Source organism: Ornithorhynchus anatinus, chromosome 5 (genome assembly GCF_004115215.2).
Source record: "Ornithorhynchus anatinus isolate Pmale09 chromosome 5, mOrnAna1.pri.v4, whole genome shotgun sequence".
NCBI classification, from domain to species: domain Eukaryota; kingdom Metazoa; phylum Chordata; class Mammalia; order Monotremata; family Ornithorhynchidae; genus Ornithorhynchus; species Ornithorhynchus anatinus.
The window spans coordinates 8,182,889-8,205,163 of NC_041732.1; the positions used below are offsets into that span (position 1 = coordinate 8,182,889).

Here is a 22,275-nt window from a genome sequence, read left to right on the forward strand (position 1 = left end):
GCTGGAGGTATGGGACCTATCGATCAACCAGTGGTACGCACCGAGCGCTAACTGCGCGCAGGAGCACTGTACTAAATGCTCGGGAGAGGAAAATTGAGGAAGTAGATTGGGGAAGGAGCTTAACTAGGGAAGGCCTCCTGGAGGAAGTGGGATTTCAGGAGGGCCCAGAGGATGGGAGGAGCTGTCGTCTGACGGATTTGAGGCGAGAGAGCATTCTAGACTGCCGGGGGGGGTCTGTACCAGACTTCCTCCCACTCCAGCTCTGGCCATAGCCATGAACATCTTAGGAGTAAGAATAACCTGGGTTCTAATGCTGGCTCTGACACTTGTCTGCTGTGCGGCCTTGAGTAAGTCACTTTATTTCTCTGGACCTCAGTGACCTCACTTGTCAAATGAGACTTCAATACCCGTTCTCCCCATTACGAGACTGTGAGCCCCATGTGGGGCATGGACCGTGTCCAACCTGATAATCTTGTATCAGACCCAGAGCTTAGTACAGTGCCTGGCATATAGTAAGTGCTTAAAAAAACAAAATGAACAAAACAGCTTCCTCCTGGGGACACCATTCCCCAGGACTGGACTGGGTTTGGTCACGTATCTTTTTAATGCCATTGTTCTCGTCTGTCCGTCTCCCCCGATTAGACCGTGAGCCCGTCAAAGGGCAGGGACCGTCTCTATCTGTTACCGATTTGTACATTCCAAGCGCTTAGTACAGTGCTCTGCACATAGTAAGTGCTCAATAAATACTATGGAATGAATGTATCCCAGCAGGCCAATGGACGGATGGAAAGCAACGGACCGATCGGAGTCTGGCCGCCGGCGGACACTCCCGGCCCCGCTTACCAGGACGTGGAAGTCCATCTGGTCGCAGTGCTCCCGGCTGGCGGTCAGCAGCACGGCCCTCTGCGTGTACTCGTCTGCGCTCCCGTCCAGGTGGGCCCGCGGGGTGTACCGCCGCTCGTCAATGGTGGCGTTGTACCTCAGGCCTGCAGGGCGAACAGAGGGACGAGGGGCCGGGGGGGGGGAGGGGGCTCTCTCAGCAAACCCCAACCCCGTGGGGCGGGTGACCGGAAGAGAGGGCAGGCCAAAACCAGCCTCAGTGTCCTCTCTCGGGGAGAACCAGACTTCCTTTCACCAGAACCATGAGGCGGAGAGCTGTCCCAGGCGGGAGGCAGAGAGGGAACGAGTGCTTACTTAGTGCTGTGCACCCGCGAAGTGCTCGATCAATCAATCGTATTCACTGAGCCCTTAGTGCGTGCTCAGCACTATACTAAGCACTTGGAAGAGTACACTATAACAATATACAGACACATTCCCCGCCCACAATGAGCTTACAGCCTAGAGGTGGAGACGGGCATTAATATAAGCAAATAAATTAATACCATGGCTAGATCGATGAGGAGGGGACATTTTTGGTCCTCATCATCCATCATTCAGTCTCTGGGCGGCACGTGTCCCCAGCTCCCCAGCCCCTTGGAGCACGAGGCCCCGGGCGGAGAGTCCCCGAACTCACCCACAGTGGCGGCCTGGAAAGAGGGTGCCAGGAAGAGCGGGGTGAAGCAGAGGAAGGCCGACAGGCAGGCCGCATCTTTCCCGTTGCGCTTGCAGTCCTTGTTGAAGATGTTGATCTTGGAGGGCTCGAAGCGGATGCTGGCGTTGATCCGCACCACGCTGCGGGTCCTGAGGAGAGAGGGCCATCCGCGTTCAGGCCCCGAGCCCAGACCCATGAGGCTTCTCCAACGGCGTGAGCCAGGATGACGGGGGGACCAGCCTGGGCCTTGCGGGCATAATGCTCCAAAAAAACTCTCATTTTTGGCGCTGGTCTCCAAACTCCCCCAAGGCCCCAGCCCTGTGGCCTCTGCCCTTCCTCCCACGTTTTTTTTTTTTTTTCGGTATGGTATCTGTTAAGTGCTCGGAGAAGCAACGTGGCATAGTGGATAGAGCACGGGCCTGGGAGTCAGAAGGTCATGGGTTCTAATCCCAGCTCCGCCACTTGTCTGCTACATGACCTCGGGCGGGTGACTTCACTTCTCTTGGCCTCAGTTACCTCATGTGTAAAATGGGGATTGCGACTGTGAGCCCCACTTCGGATAGGGACCGTGTCCGATCCGATCTGCGTGTTTCCACCCCACAGCTTAGTACAGTGCCTGGAACACGGTAAGTGCTTAACAGATACCAGGATTATTATCATTATTATTATAAACAAATAAATATCTCTGGAAATGCTAAGGGGGTCCTGGTGAAACTATCGGACCCGGGGAGGGCTTGGAGAATGCTCCTGGAGAAGAAGAGGTGGTTTCAGGAGAGCGTGGAAGATTGTAGGGACAAGATTTGAGAAGCGGCATGGCGTAGTGGATAGAGCAAGGGCCTGAGAGTCAGAAGGTCATGGGTTCTAATCCTGGCTCCGCCCTCGTCTGCTGTGTGACTTTGGGCAAGTCACTTCACTTCTCTGGGCCTCAGTTACCCCATCGGTAAAATGGGGATTCGGACTGTGAGCCCTACACGGGTCAGGGACTGTATCCAATCCGATTTGCTTGAATCCACCCCAGCGCTTAGTACAGTGCCCGGCACACAGTAAGCGCTTAACAAATACCATCATTTCTTAATTATTACTATTAAGGCTTAGCGATTTGGAAGAGGGAGGAGGGTAAGGAGTCAAAGATGGGGGCGTAGAGAGCAAGGAACAGCTGTGCTAGCACATAAATATTACTGATTGATCGAGGAAGAAAAGAACGTGGAAGGAACGAAGGCAGAGGAGGAGGCGGGAATCATGGAAAAGGGAGAGGTTGGAGGCAGAGAGAGGCTGTTGCAGTGATCCTCTAGGCAGGTGGACAGGGAAAGCGTTGGGTTTTTTTTTTTTATATGGTATTTATTAAGTGCTTTCTATGTGGCAAACACTATAATAATAATAATAATAATAATGTTGGTATTTGTTAAGCGCTTACTATGTGCCGAGCACTGTTCTAAGCGCTGGGGTAGACACAGGGGAATCAGGTTGTCCCACGTGGGGCTCACAGTCTTCATCCCCATTTTACAGATGAGGTAACTGAGGCACCGAGAAGTTAAGTGACTTGCCCGAAGTCACACAGCTGACAAGTGGTAGAGCCGGGGTTCGAACCCATGACCCATGAACCCATGACTATCTGACACAGTGCGTACCAACTCTCCCAAGCGCTCAGTACAGTGTTTTGCACCCGGTAAGCTCTCAATAAATCCCATCGATCGAAAGGTCCAGCCAAAAGAATCTGAATCTGGGTAACAGGCATCTGGGAAATATCGTGGAGGATAGAGGGACAGATCCGGTGTGGGAGTTGAGAGAGAGGAGTCAAAGAGGGACAGTGAGGTTGTGAACTTTCTGGGGCAGGGGCGTTACCCGTGATGGGGAAGTCGGGAGGAAGAGGCGGGGAGGAGGGTGGGAAGACGAGGGGTTCGGGAGCCAAGAAAAGTGGAACAGACCATAATAACACAGCACTACCGAGCGATCCGACTGCCAGGTCGACCAGGCCGTCTTCGTTCAGGTCCAGCTGCCCGTGGATGCTGCAGCCAAAATAACGGAGCCCCGGGGCCAGGGACGAAGCCGCGATTCTCTGGAAGGGGCGGAGAGAAATCGGGGCTCATTTCCGGCCGGTGGGAGGGGTGGCCCGGCCGGGCGTTGGGCGGGATGCTGGCTCAGACCTGGGAACGCTGTTAGAGGGTGGATCTGGGCTGCCCATTCCACAGTTCGGAGGCTCTCCCCCACAACTCTCTGCCCCACAGGCAGACTGGGGCTCAGTCTGTCACCCAATCCCGTGCCCCTGCCCCCAAAAGATTCGCAGTTCCTCTCAACTCCGGGGCCTGGAAAGTTCAAGAGGCCCTTCCTTTCCATCCGGGCAGGAGACACAGCCCAGAGTCCACACGCGTCTGCCACCCGGACCCCTCCTTGCTCTGCTCGCTCAGAGCCCGACACTCTTCCTCCTGGCCCTTGGGGAGCGGGAAGCAATGTGGGCTAGTGGTAAGACCCGGGCCTGGGAGTCAGGGGGACCTGGGTTCTCACCCCTACTCCTTCACTTTTCTGCTGCGTGACCTTGAGAAGTCACTTCACATATCTGTGCCGCGGTTCCCTCATCTGGAAAATGGGGATTAAGCCTGTGACCTCAAGTGGGACACGGATTGTGTCCGATCTGATTCACTTGTATCTACCCCGATGCTTGGTACAGGGGCTGGAACATATTGAAAACTTAACAAATACCATTAAAGAAAAACCATATGGCAGAGGGAGGACTGGGTGAATGGAAGTGGCTGAGCACTTTTTGAGAGTTCCCCAGGCTGGGGATTCAGCTTTGGATGTGGGTGGTGTCGGATGCTTTCCCCGTCAAGCGATTCGTCAAGGGTCCGAATTTTCCGCCGCATCCCGGGACAGCTTGGGTGAGCTTCTCCAGGAGACCCGCCCTCTCCTGTCCCGACTTTTGGCCGACGACTCCATCGCTGTCTTTTCAGGGAAAGGCAGGGGTGGGCCAAGCGGAGATGGAATTTGCCTTTCACCTGCTGCCCCTTGGCTTTTCCTTGTCGTCGCTTCTCCCTGGTGCTTTTTTCCCCCCACAAGAAAAGATCTGGGTTTTCTTTCTCAGTGGGGAACGTAGAAGCAGCACGGCCTAGTGGATAGAGCCCGGGCCTGGAGACAGAAGGACCCGGGTTCTAATCCCAGTTCCGCCACTTGTCTGCTGTGTAACCTCGGGCGAGTCATTTCCCTTCTCTGACCTCAGTTCCCTCATGTGTAAAATGGGGGACTCTGAGCCCCATGTGGGACATGGACTGTGTCCAACCTACTTTCTATCTACCACAGCGCTTAGTACTTAGTGCCTGGCACATAGTAAGCCCTTAACAAATACCATTATTTGAGAACCGGTGGCTTTCCAGTTTTCGACTGTTGACACTGATGGAACACACTCGGTGATGTATGACGTTCCCTCCTCCGACAACAAAAGTAACATGTGCCAGACCAGACTCAAAGTGTTTGACTCACAGCTCAAGCACTTTCTCATCTGTCCCCACTCTCAGTCACCCTGCTCATCCCAGACCTGCGAGGACCACCGGGGGTCTGAGACAAGCGAGAACAAGCTCGTTCCCAGAGATTCCTAGTTCTCCACTCCTCCCCAACCCGGGTATATATTGCCCATCATTGCTTCTCTGCATCCTTGGGAAGGAACGTGGTCTAGTGGAAAGCCCTGAGAGTCAGAGGACCTGGGTTCTAATCCTGACTCCATCATCTGTCTGCTGTGTGGCAAGTCGCTTCACTTCCCTCGACCTCAGTTTCCTCATCTGTAAAGTGGGGATTCATTCAATAGTATTTACTGAGTGCTTACTATGTGCAGAGCACTGTACTAAGCGCCTGGAATGTACCAATTTGCAATTTGAATCCTAATTCCTCCTACTTAGATTCTAAGCCCCATATGAGACAAGGCCTATGTCCTTCCTGATTAACTTGTATCTACCTCAGAGCTTAGTACAGTGCCTGGCACATAGTGAGTGCTTAACAAGTATCAGTATTATTATTACTATTATTATTTTTATCCTTCAAAATTAAAGTCCAAACCAACCCTCCTAGATATGGTCTCTGCCACTTGATTTGGAGATATCCCCCAGCCTTGTGTCAGCATCTTTTTTTTAATAGTATTTGTAATAATAATTGTATTTGTCCCACATGGGGCTCCCAATCTTAATCCCCATTTTACAGATGAGGTAACTGAGGCCCAGGGAAGTGGAGTGACTTGCCTAAAGTCACACAACAGACAAGTGGCAGAGCCAGAATTAGCATCCAGGTCCTTCTGATTCCCAGGCCCACGCTCTACGCCTCAGGCCAAGCTGCTTCTCGATTGATGCCCAGGCTCGTATTAAGAAGTGGTACTTCATTCTTAATGCTCAATAGTGTTTACTCCTTCAAGATGGAAGAAAAAGGACTCATGCGGATAGACACTAGTCCAGGTAAAGCTACAATTTTTGCTGGGGAGACTAAGAGAGTGCTGGCCTGTGTGTTTTTCACACCAAAAGCGCCCAATAAATGTGATTGAATGAATGAATGTTCAGCCTCCCTCCCAGCCCCACAGCACTTATGTCCATATCTGTAATGTATTTATTTATATCGCTGTCTGTCTCCCCATCTAGACTGTAAGCTCACTGTGGGCAGGGCATGTGTCTGTTCATTGTTATATCGTACTCCTCCGAGCGCTCTGTCCAGTGCTCTGCACACAGTAAGGGTTCAACAACTACGGTCGAATGAATGAATGATTACCTGTTTGGGGTTCCTCAGGAGGTTCTCTCTGAAGCCGTGGAAGACGTAGATGACTCCCTGATGGTCGTCTTCCAGGGGTGAGCCCACCACCACGTCATTATAGGAGTCCTGATTTAGATCCCGGACGGATGAGATGGAGGAGCCAAAGCGAGCGTTCTGGTAATTGTGTGCGTCGTGGAGGGCCCCATCGAAAACAAACCGGTTCTTCGGGAAGAAACAAGGAGAAGCCGTCGGTGAGCGCCCGTCGGAGGCCTTGAGGAAAGGGCTTGTGGCGGCCAGCCGGGCCTCGGCTCCCAACGAGACCGGCAGCAGCGGGTCTCCAGGCCCTGAGCGTGGAGGCCCGAGAGACACGGGCCAGGATGATGGATACAGTGGTGGCCGTGGATTAGGTTCTCTGGGAGGGCTTTATTACGCTATCCTGGCAGGTAGGATAAATCCCGGCTCTGCCATTTAATAATGATGGTATTTGTTAAGCGCTTACTACGTGCCAGGCGCTTTAAGGGTTGTGTGAACTTGGGTAAGTCACTCTGCCTCTCTGGGCTTCAGTTTCCTCTCCTTTAAAATGGGGATAACGTACCAGGTCTCCCTTAAAAAGGGTGATCTCCCAGGTGGGATGGGGATTGCGTCTGAACTAATGATCTTGTACATATCCCAACTCTTATTACAGTTCTTGGCACGTAGTAAGTGCTGGATAAATACCATCATTAAAGTTCTGCCGGCCCCAGAACTGAGTTCCTATGAGCCACTCCTTCCACCATGGTTCTTTTGCTACATCAATCAATCGATCGTATTTATTCATTCATTCAATAGGATTTATTGAGCACCTACTCTGCGCAGAGCACTATCCTAAGCGCTTGGAATGTACAATTCGACAACAGATAATTGAGCGCTTACTGTGTGCAGGGCACTGTACTAAGCGCTTGGGAGGGTACGACACGATCCTTTATCCCTCTCCTTAAAGGTCCTTCATTGCCAATCAGGAGAAAATACATTTCTAGAAGACATTTGGAGCATTAGAGTACCTCAGAGCTATCATTTTGGGCTCTGAAATTTTGTTTTCCAATAGCTTTACCTTGAGAGACGTAATTAGAAAAGAATGGAATAATGAGGACAAAAGTGGTGTGGGTGAATTGCTTCATTAGGTGCTTCTTGCGCGACATGGGTTCTAATCCTAGCTATGCCACTTGCCTGCTCTATGATCTTGGGCAAGTCACTTAACTTCTCTGTACCTCAGTTTCCTCAATTGCAAAATGGGGACTCAGTAATAATAATGTTGGTATTTGTTAAACGCTTACTATGTGCAGAGCACTGTTCTAAGCGCTGGGGTAGATACAGGGTAATCAGGTCGTCCCACGTGAGGCTCACAGTCTTCATCCCCATTTTACAGGTGAGGTAACCGAGACACAGAGAAGTTAAGTGACTTGCCCACAGTCACTCAGCTGACAAGTGGCAGAGCCAGGATTCGAACCCATGACCTCTGACTCCCAAGCCTGTGCTCTTTCCACTGAGCCGCGCTGCTTCTCTACCTGTTCTCCTTCCTACTTAGATCACGAGCTCCAGGTGGGACAGGGACTGTGTCCAACCTGATGATCTTGTATCTCCCCCAGAGCTCAGTACAGGACCTGACATATAATAAGCACTTAACAAATACCATAAAAAAGTCCCTTAGCACCCAGTACAACGCTTTGCACAGAGTAGTTGCTTAATAACCCCGACTGCTTTTACTGTTCTTGGGCTGGAGAGGCAGGATGAAGTGTGCCTTTTCCCAACTCCGCCGGTCTGTGTAACACCGTCAAGAGAAGCCAGTCGGAAGCAGAGATAACTAGGTGCCACCTGAGGCCCACTTGTATTCAAGCACCTCTACATTAGTGAGGACGGGACTTGGCATGGGGCTGGGAGCCAGGGGACCCTGGACTACAGTCCCAGGTCTGCCACTTGGCCTGCTGGGTGACCTTGAGCAAGTCAGTTGACCTCTCTGGGCCTCCATTTCCTCATCTGCAGAGTGGTGTTAAGGCATCTGCTCTCCCTCCCTCTTAATAATGTTCATATTTGTTAAGCGCTTCCTATGTGCAGAGCACTGGTCTAAGCGCTGGGGTAGACACAGGGGAATCAGGTTGTCCCACGTGGGGCTCACAGTCTTAATCCCCATTTTACAGATGAGGGAACCGAGGCACAGAGAAGTGAAGTGACTTGCCCACAGTCACTCAGCTGACAAGTGGCAGAGCTGGGATTTGAACTCATGACCTCTGACTCCAAAGCCCGTGCTCTTTCCATTGAGCCACGCAGGCATCCCCTGTGGGTCAGGGGATGTGTCCAAATTGATGATCTTGCATCTACCCCAAGGCTAAGTGCAGTGCGGGGCGCCTAGTAAACTCTTAATAAATTCCATAACTAACAAGAAAGGCTGCTATCACATCACTTCTGTCACGGATAAACTGGGATACGGAGAGGATACCTCTAGACTGTAAGCCTGCTGTGGGCAGGGAACACGTTTACCAGCTCTGTTATACTGTACTCTCCCCAATAAATGATTGATCGATTAAAAGGTTGTTGGCAAACTGGGAGCAGAGGGATGTAAGTAAATTTACTTCCCGATTCCAAATCCTGGCCCCCCACCTGTCCGGACGGCTATTCCGGCCTGAAAAGGAGCTCCGCTACGCTCGCCCCGATCCACCCTGTGAGCATATATTACCTGGCTTAAAACATAGACATACACTTTCCCTCTCTCTCGGCCTTCGCTGAAGAACATCGGCGCCCCGACGAGCAGAATGTCTGTCGCTCCATCGCCGTTCACGTCTACGGAGTTGATCTCACTCCCGTAGTATGAGCCAATCTGAAACATACAAGGTGGGGAGGAGCAGGGAGGGGGGTTGAAACCCTCTCTTTGCCCAGGGCTAGTAAAAGTTTCGGCCCGACGGGTAGCAATTAGGGCAGGATCCGATGGACTTCGTGGACCCTGGGGAGTAAATTCGTGGAGGACAGGGAACGTTTTTGCTAATTTTGTTTTTTGATGGTATCTGTTAAGTGCTTACTGTGTGCCAGACACCGTACCAAGCGTTGGGCCAGATACGAGGTTATCAGGTTGGACACAGTACCTGCCCTACATGGGGCTCAAAGTCTCAATCCCCATTTTACAGATGAGGTAATGGAAGCCCAGAGAAATTAACCGATTTGCCCAAGGTCACACAGCGGACAAGTGGCAGTCAGGATTAGAACTCAGGTCCTTCTGACTCCCGGGCCCATGTCCACCTACCAGGCCACACTGCTTGTATTGTATTCTCCCAAGTCCTTAGTACAGTGCTCTGTACATAGTAAGTGCTCAATAAATATGAGTGGTTGATTGGAGAGTCTCCCTTGATGTCACATGGCTGGAGACCAGATGAGCGTGACGACATCAGTGTGCCATTTTGTGGAAGTCCGCCCGAGGCCGTCCCAACTTAGAGTGCGTCTCTGGGTGGGGGAGTCCCCGATCCCCTCCTCTTGCTCCAGATCTGAGGTGTACCCCTTCCTGGATCCCCACGGACATGAGAAGCAGCATGGCGTAGTTGATAGAGCACGGGCCCGAGTCAGAAGGTATGGGTTTTAATCCCGACTCTGCCACTTGATTTCTGCGTGACCTTGGGTAAGTCACTTCACTTCTCCGTGCCTCAGTTACCTCATCTGTAAAATGGGGATTGAGAATGTGAGGCCCATGGGGGACAGGGACTGTGTCCAACTCGATTTGCTTGTACCCACCACAGCGCTTGGTACGGTGCCTGGCACCTAGTAAGTTCTTACAAATACCACAATTATTATTATAATTAACATTACATAGACACCACTTCTGAGCCTCAGCACTCAGCAGTTGGAGCTGGGTGGAGGGAGGCTAGGCGCTGACAATAAAACATAGAGGAATCCGGAGCTATATCCATATGGTTCGGGGGACAGACAAGCCGAAAAGCAGACACTCTTTGGTATAATAAATAATAATAATAATTATGGTACTTATTAAGCACTTACTATGTGCCAGGCACTGTACTAAGGGCTGGGGTGGATACAAGCATATCAGCTTGGACACAGTCCCTGTCCCGTGTGAGGCTCACACTCTCAATCCCTATTTTACAGATGAGGTAACTGAGGCACAGAGAAGTGAAGTGACTTGCCCAAGACTACACAGCAGACAAGTGGTAGAGCCGGGATCGGAACCCATAACTCCCAGGCCAGTGCTGCATCCACCACATCATGATACTTCTTGTACTCATACTGGTATAAAGCCAGACGAGCAGGAAGGTTATCGAGATCACAGATTTTATTTGCAGAATCTCCTCCCTTGGGAAGGGGAAGCTGGTCGATGGCTTTGGTTTGATTTAAAAATCTTCATAGGTCTCCCTTTAAGGGTGGGTGAAGCCAGTAGTTAGATAGGAAACAGAGAAGACACTCCCATTCTGGACTCAATAATACAAAAAAAAAAAATCAGGGCTGGGCTCAATTTATTTTTCTAAAGACAGTATTTATATGTGAAGATTCAATTTCCACAAACTTCTTTAAGGAGATTAAAGGTTTTTCTAGTGGGGAGAAAGCAAAAGCAAAAAGGAAAGAGGAGGAAAGAGAAATAAAGAGCAAGAGCTGCAGAGAGAAACAAAGAAAACGAGGCATAGAGATGGAGAGACAATTTTAAAAAGTCACTCAATCAACAGTATTTATGGAGCGTTTCCTCTGGATAAAGTACCGTCACTTGGGAGAATACCATCGGTGGTATATTTTGAGTGCTTACTGGGTGCAGAGTACTGTACTAAGTCCTTGGGAGAGTACGGTACAACTGAGGTGGTAGACAGGGTCCCTGACCACAGGGAGCTTACAATCTAGTCGGGGAGATAGACATTACGATAAATTACAGATAGGAGAAGCAATAGAGTATAAGAGTATGGACATAAGTGGGAGGGAGTATCAAAGTGCTTAGTGGGTCCAGTGCTTAGAACACTATTTGGCACATCGTAAGCCCTTAACAAATATCATTATTATTATTACAGACCCAAAGGCTTAGGGGGTGCAGAGGGAAGGAGAATAGGGTGGGGAAATGAGAGATCAGCAGGGAAGGATTCCTTGAGAGGTTAGTAGATGTGATCCTTGCCTTCAAGGAGCGGACAGCCGTTCCGGAGAGAGAGGGAGGAAGAGAGAGACAGGCAGACAGACAGAGAGAGGTGGGGGGGAGAAGGAGTGACAGAGAGTGTGAATGAGCAAAAGAGCCGGGGAGAGAGAGAGAGAGAGAGAGGGAGGGAGATAAAAAGAAAGAGAGAGAGAGAAGGGGAGATAGAAAAAGAGGGAGCGGCAACAGGAGAGGTGGAGAGAGAAAGAGGGAGGAGAGAGAGAGGAGGAGGATATGTCTTTCTTAAACATCTGGACCCGAAAACTCTCAGCTATGTGGGTCATGTCAATCTGGAATCTCCTTTATTTAACAGCTCTTGGAGTTGTGGTTTATCATTTGGATGTTGGAGGTGGAATCCAGGGGGAAAAAATGCCAAAAATTTATAAAACAGATCAGAGTCCAACTTCCTCGGGCTAAGATTCTCTCCCTTCCAACCCACGGGGGCAAACAAACACGGGCATACACACGCGCACACAGACACACACAAACACACAGCGACTCCCCAGTTTCCCCACCCTTACCTGCTCTCCTTTCAGAGACTGGTGAATGGTCAGGTTTCTGTTGTTGTGCATAGTGAAAACGATGACTTTGCCGGTGTGGTTAAAACGGGGTGCCCCGGCCACATAAATCCTGCCGTGCTTCGGAGACACGACGGAGGTGACGGTGTAGCCTGCGGAGGGGGAAAACATAATAGGCTCCAGTAAAAATTGTGGCATTTTTTAAATGCTTACTGTGTGCTAAGCACTGAAGGAGACACAAGATCATCAGGTCCCACATGCGGCTCAGAGTCTAAGTAGGAGGGAGAACGGGTACTGAATCCCCATTTTGCAGATGAAGGAACCGAGACGCAGAGAAGTGAAGTGATTTGCCCAAGGTGACACAGCAGGTATCAGCATGGCTCAGTGGAAAGAGCACGGGCTTTGGAGTCAGGGCTCATGAGTTCGAATCCCAGCTCTGCCACTTGTCGGCTGTGTGACTGTGGGCAAGTCACTTAAATTCTCTGTGCCTCAGTTCCCTCATCTGTAAAATGGGGATTAAGACTGTGAGCCCCACGTGGGACAACCTGATTCCCCTCTGTCTACCCCAGCGCTTAGAACAGTGCTCGGCACATAGTAAGCGCTTAACAAATACCAACATTATTAGGTATATGGTGGAGCCGGCATTAGAACCCAGGTCCTTCTGACTTCCAGGCCTGAGGTCTTTCCACTGGGTGGTGCAGGAGTGTCGAAGTGGCGGTAAGGAAGAAAATACAGGTGAGAAAAAGTGAAATTAATCAGGGAAAGCCTCCTACAGATGTCAGTCTTTCTCTGCTAGACTGTAGGCTTCTTGAGGGCAGAAATTCCGTCTGCTGCGTTGTGGACACCCAAGCATTTAGTATAGTGCTCAGCAAAGCTGATCGGTGGGCGGCTAGGCCTCCTTTTTCTGTTGTTATGGGCATTTGTTAAGCATTTACTATGTGCCAGGCACTGTACTGAGATCTGGGGTAGATACAAGTTAATCAGGTAGGATACAGTCCCTGTGACACATGAGGATCACAATCTTAACCCCCATTTTGCAGATAATACAACTGAGGAATCAGGTGGTAAAGTAACTGGCCCAAGTTCACACAGGAGACAAGTGGCAGAGCTGAGATTAGAATCCAAGTCTTTCTGAATCCCAGGCCTGGGCTCTATTAGGTCACGTTGTTTCTTTTGATCCTCAGTGGTGTCTTGGCTGCAGACTCCTGCCCCAGCCCCTCCCCATCTTCCCTCCCCAGCCTCAGCTTGGGCCTGGCATTTCCTTACCACTTTTTCCATGTTCCCCTCCCAACCTCTACACCGAGATTGACATGGGGCTTTAGAGAAAAATCTAGGATGAAAAAAAACCCCAAAAGATGAAAAACGTGGACAGCATGACTCTGTAGCAACCTCGAGAATGGATTCTAGTTCCTCGGGTTTGTTGAAGAGAAGATTATTTTTCGTGACTCTAAAGCAGATCCGGCATACATATCCCAATTTAAGAGGGTCGCATCCTTCCTCCGAGAATCCTTCCAGATTTCTAGTCTCACAACCAACCTGGCAAAAGGTTCTAGGAATTCCAGTCCCCAAAATACACTTTTCCACAATTATCTGGACATTTCATGTGAAAAGTTATGCGGTCTGGGGGAGAGAACATGGGCCTGGGAGTCAGAAGGTCCTGGGTTCTAATTTAATTGCTTGCTGTGTGCCGTTAGGCAAATTGCTTAAATTCTCTGTGCCTCAGTTTCCTCAACTGTAAAATGGAGATACCTGTTCCCCCTCCAACTTAGACTGTTAGCCCCATATGAGACAGGGACTGTGTCTGACCTAACTGTAACATCCCCAGTGCTCAGAACAGTGTTTGACGCCTAGAAAGCACTTAACAAATACCATAAAAAATCACTTTTGACTAAGAGCCTATATGACCTTTAGTCTTAGACCAGCCAGCAAGAGAAGCAGCATTGCTTAGTTAAAAATAGTCAGTACTGGGAGACAGGACGTGGCTTCTAATCCCAGCTCTGCCATTTACCTATTGTGTGATCTTGGGAAAATCACTTGAGTTTTCTGAACCTCAGTTTCCTCATCTATATAATGGGAATTAAATAGCTGTCTCCTTCCCGCTTGGACTGTAAGTCCCATGCAGCTAGGACTGTGTCTGATCTGATTATATTGGCACATTTAAATGCTTAATGTTAGTCAGAATTATTATTATTACCCAGTCTCCTCCTTTATCACTAGCATCAACAAAATCACTGGTTGAGCAGCTACCACGTGGCGCAGCACTGAAGCCTCTGGGGATTGGCCACTGCCCTCAAGAAGCTTATAATCTAAAAGAAGGAACAATTGGGCATTGAATTGTCTCCCTGTCCCAGCCCTCCATTCCTCATCGCCTTCCTCCTCCAGGATATTTTTCCCAAGTAACTCCGCCCAAATGCCAACCGGTCAGCTCAACCAGATCCACTCCTTCCTCTCGACTCCTTGTAATTACCGTATCGAAAAGGAAAGTGGCATGCGGTGAATTCTGAAGTAAGACCAGTGTCACGCCACATGGCATACTTGAGAAGAACCTAAATATAGCCTCCAAGGGGGATTTTCTTGGCTTCCCTGATAGTACTCATTAGTTGGGAACATAGATGGAACTCTAGAAGCTGCAGCCCTCACTCATCATTTTGGTTCCTGACTAATCTTCTTCGCAACTTTCTAATCCCTCCTGCCTTTTCTGGGCTTCGGCCTCACCCCTACCCTGTTTTCCAGTGTGCTGACAATTTATTCATTCATTCATTCATTCAATAGTATTTATTGAGCGCTTACTATGTGCAGAGCACTGTACTAAGCGCTTGGAATGAACAAGTCGGCAACAGATAGAGACGGTCCCTGCCGTTTGACGGGCTTACGGTCTAATCGGGGGAGACGGACGGACGAGAACAATGGCAATAAATAGAGTCAAGGGGAAGAACATCTCGTAAAAACAATGGCAACTAAATAGAATCAAGGCAATGTACAATTCATTAACAAAATAAATAGGGTAATGGAATTTATGCCCTCGCACTAAGTGATTTCAACACCAAGGGAATGTTGGGAGCACTAGAAATGCATGCTGCTTTCGCCCAGAATAGTAAGAGATCAGAAAGTAAGCATGATGAAAGTCAGTCAATCAATCAATTGCATTTCCTGAGCGCTTACTGTGTACAGAGCTTTGGAGAGTACAATAGAGACCTTATTATATAGTGCTTCTGTTACATTTTTCTATTTCAGATTGGTCCAGCTCTGTAAGAGCTTTGCTGGACAAACATACTGATGCAGAGTTTTTTTTTTTTGGTCTAATCTATGATAATAATAATACTTGTCTGCTGTGTGACCTCGGGCAAATCATTTCACTTCTCTGAGCCTCAGTTACTTCATCATTAAAATGGAGATTAAGACCGTGAGCTCCATGTTGAACAGAGACTAGGTCCAACTTGATTAGCTTGTATCTACTCCAACGCTTAGAACAGTACTTGACACACAGTAGGCGCTTAACAAATACCATCATCATTATCATCATCAATAGTATTTGTTTAGCACTTTCTATGTGTCAAGCAGGGGACTAAGCACTGGGGAAGAAACAAGAAAACCAGGATGGACGCAGTCCCTGTTCCATTTAAGGCTCACAGCCGAAGGGGACGGGAGAACGGGCACTGAATCTCTGTTTTACAGATGAGGAAACTGAGGCCCAGAGAAGTTGTGACCTTCCTGAAGATCACACTGCAGGTGAGTGGCGGAGCAAGGATTAAAACCTGGGGCCTCTGACTCCCAGGCCTGTGTTAATTCCACTTGGCCATGTTGCCTTTCAGTAGATCTCAAACCCTTTTGAAAGCGGCTTGTGTCCGCTTTTTCACGACCGGCAGGCACCCAACTCTGGAATGTGCCCCTTACTGACGTTCCATACTTTCTGGAGAGCAGGCAGCACATGTATGGACATTCCTGGGACAATAAGCACATGAATGTCTCTCATAGTGGGGAAAGGAGGATGTGAGGGGGGGGTCCCATGTAGTGGGGAGGACGAGGCAGAGTTTGTGATTGACCTTTGACCCAACATCTGCTCCCCCTGGGTCGGGAGCCGAGGGATCTTACCCAAGTAGGCCCCGTGGTTCTTCAGCTCTTCTGGAAACTCATGCAGGTAAGATTCCCGGTGAGGGATCACCTTCCCGCTGCTGGTCTCCTTCAAGACTGCTCCGTTCCAGTCATAGGCACCGACTGCTCCTAGCAGAATCCCATCCTGGGTGGGGGGAGGGGAGAAATCAACCAGTAAAGATCTCCCACTCCGATTCCAGTCCCACAACAGTAAAGACCCTCCACTCTGGCTTTGGTCGCATTCCATTAAAGACCCCCAACTATGGCTCAACAGTAAAGACTAACTACTCTAGCTCTGGTCCCTCACCAGTAAAGCCTTCCCATTCATTCATTCGATCCATATTTATTGAGCGCTTACTGTGCTCAGAGAACTGTACAAAGTGCTGGGAAGAGTACACTACAACAAGCTTATACCAGGCACTGTACTAAGTGCTGGGGTAGATACAAGTTAATTAGGTTAGACACTGTCCATGTCCCAAGTGGGGCTCACAGTCTTAAGCCACACTTTATAGACGAGGTAACAGGCCCAAGGAAGTTAAGTGACTTACCTGAGGTCATAAAGTAGACAAGTGGTGGAGCAGGGATTAGACCCAGGTCCTTTCGACTCCCAGACCTGTGCTCTCTCCACTGACTCTGGTCTTCCACACCAGCAAAGACTCCTGACTCTGACTCCATTCCCCCACACCAGTAAAGACTTCCCATTCTAGCTCTGGGCCCACACCAGTAAAGTCTCCCCGCTCTAGCACCACTCATAAACCGGTAAAGACCCTCAACTCTGACTCTGGTCACACAGAATCACCTTCCCACCGCTCAGAACCTCCAGTGGGTTAGAGGTCTCGCCGGGCATGGGAAAAGCCATCCCGGCCCCGGGACCACCCTCTAAGACATCGATTGCCTTCTCACCACAACGAATGGGAGAGCTTCTTGGGCAGCCACGACAGCAGCCCCCTACCCAGATGCTCGTGGTAATGACGGTATTTATTAGGCGCTTCTTAAGCGCTCAAGTGCTACTCTATCTGCAAGGTTATACAACTTACGTACAAGGTGAGAAGTATCGTGGTCCAGGAAAGAGCAATGTACTGGGAATCAGATCTGGGTTCTAAGCCTGGCTCCGTTACTTGCCTGCTGTTGTGGTATTGGGCAAGTCTCTATCCCTCAGTTCCCTCATCTGTAAAATGGGGATTCAATACCTATGCTCTCTACCGCAGAGACTGTGAGCATCTCTAGGGAAGAGGGACTGTGTCTGATCTGACGTAAATCAGAGCTTTCCACGTAATTTGGGCTTAACGAATATCACAATGATCATTATCATCATCACCTCCAACACAGTCCCCGCTCCACATGGGCCTCTCAATCTATCACCTCCATTTTACAGATGAGGAAACTGAGGCCCAGAGACATTAAGTGACACATCAGGGTCACACATCAGGGCAGTGACAGAGATGGGATCAAAGTCTCATTCTCTTTCCCCTGAGCCACGCTGCTTCCCTGCCTGCTGCCGGAAGGGCCCTCTCCCACAATTCGCACCCTGGGAGGGCACGGTTTGCTTCAACTTAAGCACTTAGTACAGTGCTCTGCACTCAGAAACTGCTCAGTATATACCACTGACTGATTCCATGACTCCATAGGGCTGATGACTAGAGGGAGTCTGAGGGGGTTTTTTTAATGGTATTTGTTACACATTTACTATGTGTCAAACACTGTTTTAAGCACCGGGGTAGACAAAAGTGAATTAGGGGTGACCCAGTTCCTGTCCCACATGGGACTCACAGTCTAAGTAGGAGGAAGAACTGAGTACCTGGTTTATAGCCCCGCGACGCAGCCTCTTGTAGGAACCGAGCGGATCGGGTTCACAGGGCTCACGACGGATTACCCTCAGGCATCACTCGACTCCATCCTGCCCATCCCCGTGCCCTGCCCCACTGCCGCAGTGAAGTACCATCAGCCACTACTCAACTCCATCATGCCCATCCCTGTGCCCTCCCCTATTTCCAGGGAGCAGAGAGCAGTGAAGCACCATCAGCCACCACTCGACTCCATTCTGCCCATCCCCGTGCCCTGCCCCCCCTGCCAGGAGTGGAGAGAAGTAACTTGGATGAGCGCTAAGCCTCAAGGACCCGGAAGGAAGCCAACGGTCAACGACGCTGAGGTGACAGAAAATCCGGTGAAGGGTCCCAGGTGGTCGTGCCTGACCCGCCCCCACGATAGGCAGGAGACGGCCTGGAGTCTAATCCAATGCGGGCTCTTTATTAACCAGCCCCGGCTCATCGACCGGCTCCGAAGCGGGTGGGGGGCGCCGCAGCTGCTGCTCAGTCACGAAGGACCCCGGGAGAAATTTATTACAAACAGCTGCTAGTGCTGAGCGCACAATGGAAGCCCAGCCAGCCCGGCAGCTCCTTCTCAGCAAATGGTTTTTTGTTGCAGGGCAGACCACAGAGCAACAGCTTCTGCCGTTACCTCTGCAGCGGCCTGCAGTTATCCCGCCAATTAAAAATCAATCTGGGGGGCTGGTGTGCCACTGGATTGCGGAGATGATATCTGCAGGCCCGCACTCACTGTGTTTATTTCTTCTATTTAATGAGCAACCCTACCCTGTGCAGTACACTGTACTAGGCACTTGAAGGGACAGAAACAAGAAGTGGCAAGTTCCCTGCTCTTTCTCTCTCATTTTCTCTCTCCACCACCTGAACCTTTTAGAGCTGTGGAAGTACCAATCAATAACTCAGTCGTATTTATTGAGCCCTTACGGTGGTGTGCAGAGCACTGTATTAGGTGCTCAGGAGAGTACAATATAACAGGTGGTAGAAATGTTTGCTAAATAGAGCTCTATTGGTAAACCAATTTGTTTAAAATAAATCACTATTAATAAGAATGTTAATAATTATAAATTTTAAATAATAAAATCAACCAATTGAGCAGCAACATGGCCTAGTGGAAAGAGCATGGGCCTGGGAGTCAGAGGACCTGGGTTCTAATCATAGCTCCGCTACTCATCTGCAATGTGACCTTGGGCAGTCACTGAACTTCTCTGTGCCTCAGTTACCTCATCTGTAAAAGGGGGAATTCAATACCTGTTTCCCCTTTCTACTTAGATTGTGAACCTTGTATGGGACAGAGATTGTGTCAGACCTGGTTATCTTGTATTTGCCCCACCTCTAAGAACAATAGTCGTCACACAGTATGCACTTTACAAATGCCACAATTACTATTATTATTAATAATAATAATTAAAAATACACCAGACTGACAACCCTTCCTTTCTGGGTCCTGGATCCAACGTATGAGACCTGCCTTGATATCACTTAAACCCATCAATACCGTGGAACCTTAATCCAGGCGAAATCTGAAAGGACCTTGGAGTACAAGCCCCCATTAGCTCGTCCGGGACCTCCAGCGTCTACCTCCGATTCTTCCCTGGGTGTTGTTCTGCCATTCCCATTTCATCTCTCATGGCTGCTACTATGTGCCAAAGCCCTATTAAGCGCTGGGGGTAGACACAAGCTGATCAGTTTAGACACAGTCCCTGTCCCCCATAGGGTTCACTGTCTAAGGGGGAGGGATAACAGGTACTTAATCCCCATTTTACAAAAGGGGAAACTGAGGTGCAAGAGCAGTTAAGTGACTCGCCCCAAGTCACACAGCACAAGTAACGGAACCAAAATTAGAACTCAGATCCTCTGGCTCCCAGGATGAGCCACGGTGAATAAATCAGCTTTCCGGAGAGAGGTTTTTGAAAAAACATTCTTGCCCCACAGGTGCTATCATTTGCTTCGCATTTATAGCCCAGGGCAGAAAGGCTGATTGAAGCCAGAAGCTTGAAATCAAAGGAGAGAAGGCAATACTTCTCTCCCTTCCTCGAGGTTGGGAACTCAATTTGCACCTTTGCTTTTGGGATGTTTTCCTGCCTGTCAGACTCCAGGAGAAGGGGTCCACGAGGTCCTGGGGGGCAAGGGAGGAAGGTCCTGAGCCTTGCATTTGGGCAAACTCAGCAGGACAGGCTGGAGACCAGAGGAAGTGAGGGAACCTTCAAGTTCTGGAAAAAACCCACCACAGAAAAACCTCCCCCAAACCAAAGAACAACCCAAAACACTTGTTGGCATTTGGATCACCTCTCTCCCTAACTTCAAGGGCCTCCTGAAATCACATCTCCTCTAGGAAGCCTTCCCTGACTAAACTTCTCATGTCCCCACCCTATTCCCCCCTCTACCACTTTTTTTAATGTTAGGTTCATTCAATGGTATTTATTGAGCGCTTACTATGTGCAGAGCACTGTACTAAGCGCTTGGAATGGACAAATCGGTAACAGATAGAGACAGTCCCTGCCCTTTGATGGGCTCACAGTCTAACCGGAGGAGACGGACGGACAAAAACAATAACAGTAAATAGAATCAAGGGGATGTGTTAAGTGCTTCCTACTTTCTAGTAGGCCATACTTCTCTCCTACCATTTCCCCCATGCACTCCCTCCCCTTTCCCCTAAGTATTCGGTTGCCGCCTCCCCTACCAATCAATAGTATTTATCGAGTGCTTACTAAGTGCAGAGCACTGTACTAAGCAGTTGGGAGAGTACAACAGAATTCGCCTAACAAGCCTGTAGTCTAGAGGTATCTGTAATTTTAGTGACGGTCTCGGTGTGGCCTAGTGGAAAGAGCACTGCCCTGGGAGTCAGAGGACCTGGGTTCTATTCCTGGCTCATCTGCTGTGTGACCTTTGAAAAGTCACCTAACTTCTCTGTGCCTTAGTTACCTTATCTGTAAAACGGGGATTAAGACTATGAGCCCCACATGGGACAACCTGACTACCTTAATTATGTTAGCATTTGTTAAGCGCTTACTATGTGCAGAGCACTGTTCTAAGCGCTGGGGGGAGATACGGGGCAATCAGATTGTCCCACATGAGGCTCTCAGTCTTAATCCCCATCTGCCCCAGTGCTTAGAACAGTGCTTGGCACATAGTAAGTGCTTAACAAATACCATTATTATTACTTCACTTTTCTGAGCCTCAGTTACCTCCTCCGTAAAATGGGGATTAAGAGTATGAGCCTCATGTGGGACAGGGACTGTGTCCCATCCGATTACCTTGTATCTACCCCAATGCTTGGCACATAGTAAGTGCTTAACAAATACCATTATTATTACTTCACTTTTCTGAGCCTCAGTTACCTCCTCTGTAAAATGGGGATTAAGAGTATGAGCCCCATGTGGGACAGGGACTGTGTCCCATCCACGGCTCTGCCATTTGTCAGCTGTGTGACTGTGGGCAAGTCACTTAACTTCTCTGTGCCTCAGTTCCCTCATCTGTAAAATGGGGATTAACTGTGAGCCTCACGTGGGACAATCTGATTACTCTGTATCTCCCCCAGCGCTTAGAACAGTGCTCTGCACATAGTAAGCGTTTAACAAATACCAACATTGTTATTATTATTGTATCTACCCAGTGCTTAGAACAGTGCTTGGCACACAGTAAGTGCCTAACACATACGACAGTTAAGTAACTTGAGGGCAGGGATAGTGTTTACCAACTCTATTTTAATCTCCCAAGAGTTTAGAAGAGTGCTATGCACAGAATAAGATCTCAACAAATGTTATTGATTGATGGATTAGTGTGTTAAAACCCAAAAAGTTTTCTGATGCCTTCCTGATCCCCGGTGACCCCCTCTCCTAAGGGGGCAGAGCCCCTGCAGCTCAGAACCCTCTGACAAACACATTTCCATTAGCCAGTAGTGTGGTCTAGTGGATAGAGCCTGAGCCTGGGAGTCAGAAGGACCTGGGTTCTAATCCCAGATCCACCACTTGGGTAAGTCACTTCACTTCTCTGGGCCTCGGAATTCTCCTCGGAATCCAACCTGATTACTTCGTATCTACTCCAGCTCTTGTTACAGATCTCGGTACATAGTAAACACTTCACGATTACCATAAAAAAATGACCAGTGGACTCTCCTCGGGCTGAGTTTGGAAAAGAAGGTGAATGCCGTAGATGGGGACCGAGAGGCTATATGAACTGGGAAGCAGCTTGGTCTAGTGGAGAGAGAGGGACCTGGGTTCTAATCCAGGCTCTGCCACTTGTCTGCTGTGTGATCTTGGGTGAGTCACTTCACTGTTCCTGGGGTACCTCACCTGTAAAATGAGGATTAAGACTGTGAGCCCCTCGTGGGACAGGGACTATGTCCAACCTGATTAGCTTAGCACAGTGCCTGCACATAATGTGCACTTAAATACCACAATTATTATTACTACTGAAAAGACAGGAACTCCCAAGCGAGGTGCAAAATTC

The 22,275-nt window shown here is 49.3% G+C and overlaps 1 protein-coding gene across 2 annotated transcripts in view; it reads right to left on the minus strand.

Annotated features, from left to right (window-relative positions):
* The window catches only part of ITGA11 (integrin subunit alpha 11), a 198,807-nt gene that overhangs the window by 21,434 nt on the left and 155,098 nt on the right, over positions 1-22,275 (minus strand). For both annotated transcript variants that reach the window (XM_029066654.2, XM_029066653.2), the window contains exons 11-17: positions 16,004-16,148; positions 11,915-12,063; positions 8,961-9,101; positions 6,269-6,472; positions 3,457-3,587; positions 1,514-1,680; positions 844-986 (exon numbers count right to left, since the gene is read on the minus strand). In XM_029066654.2, the coding sequence (XP_028922487.1) occupies positions 844-986; positions 1,514-1,680; positions 3,457-3,587; positions 6,269-6,472; positions 8,961-9,101; positions 11,915-12,063; positions 16,004-16,148 (1,080 nt within the window). The remainder of the gene's footprint in view (positions 1-843; positions 987-1,513; positions 1,681-3,456; positions 3,588-6,268; positions 6,473-8,960; positions 9,102-11,914; positions 12,064-16,003; positions 16,149-22,275) is intronic.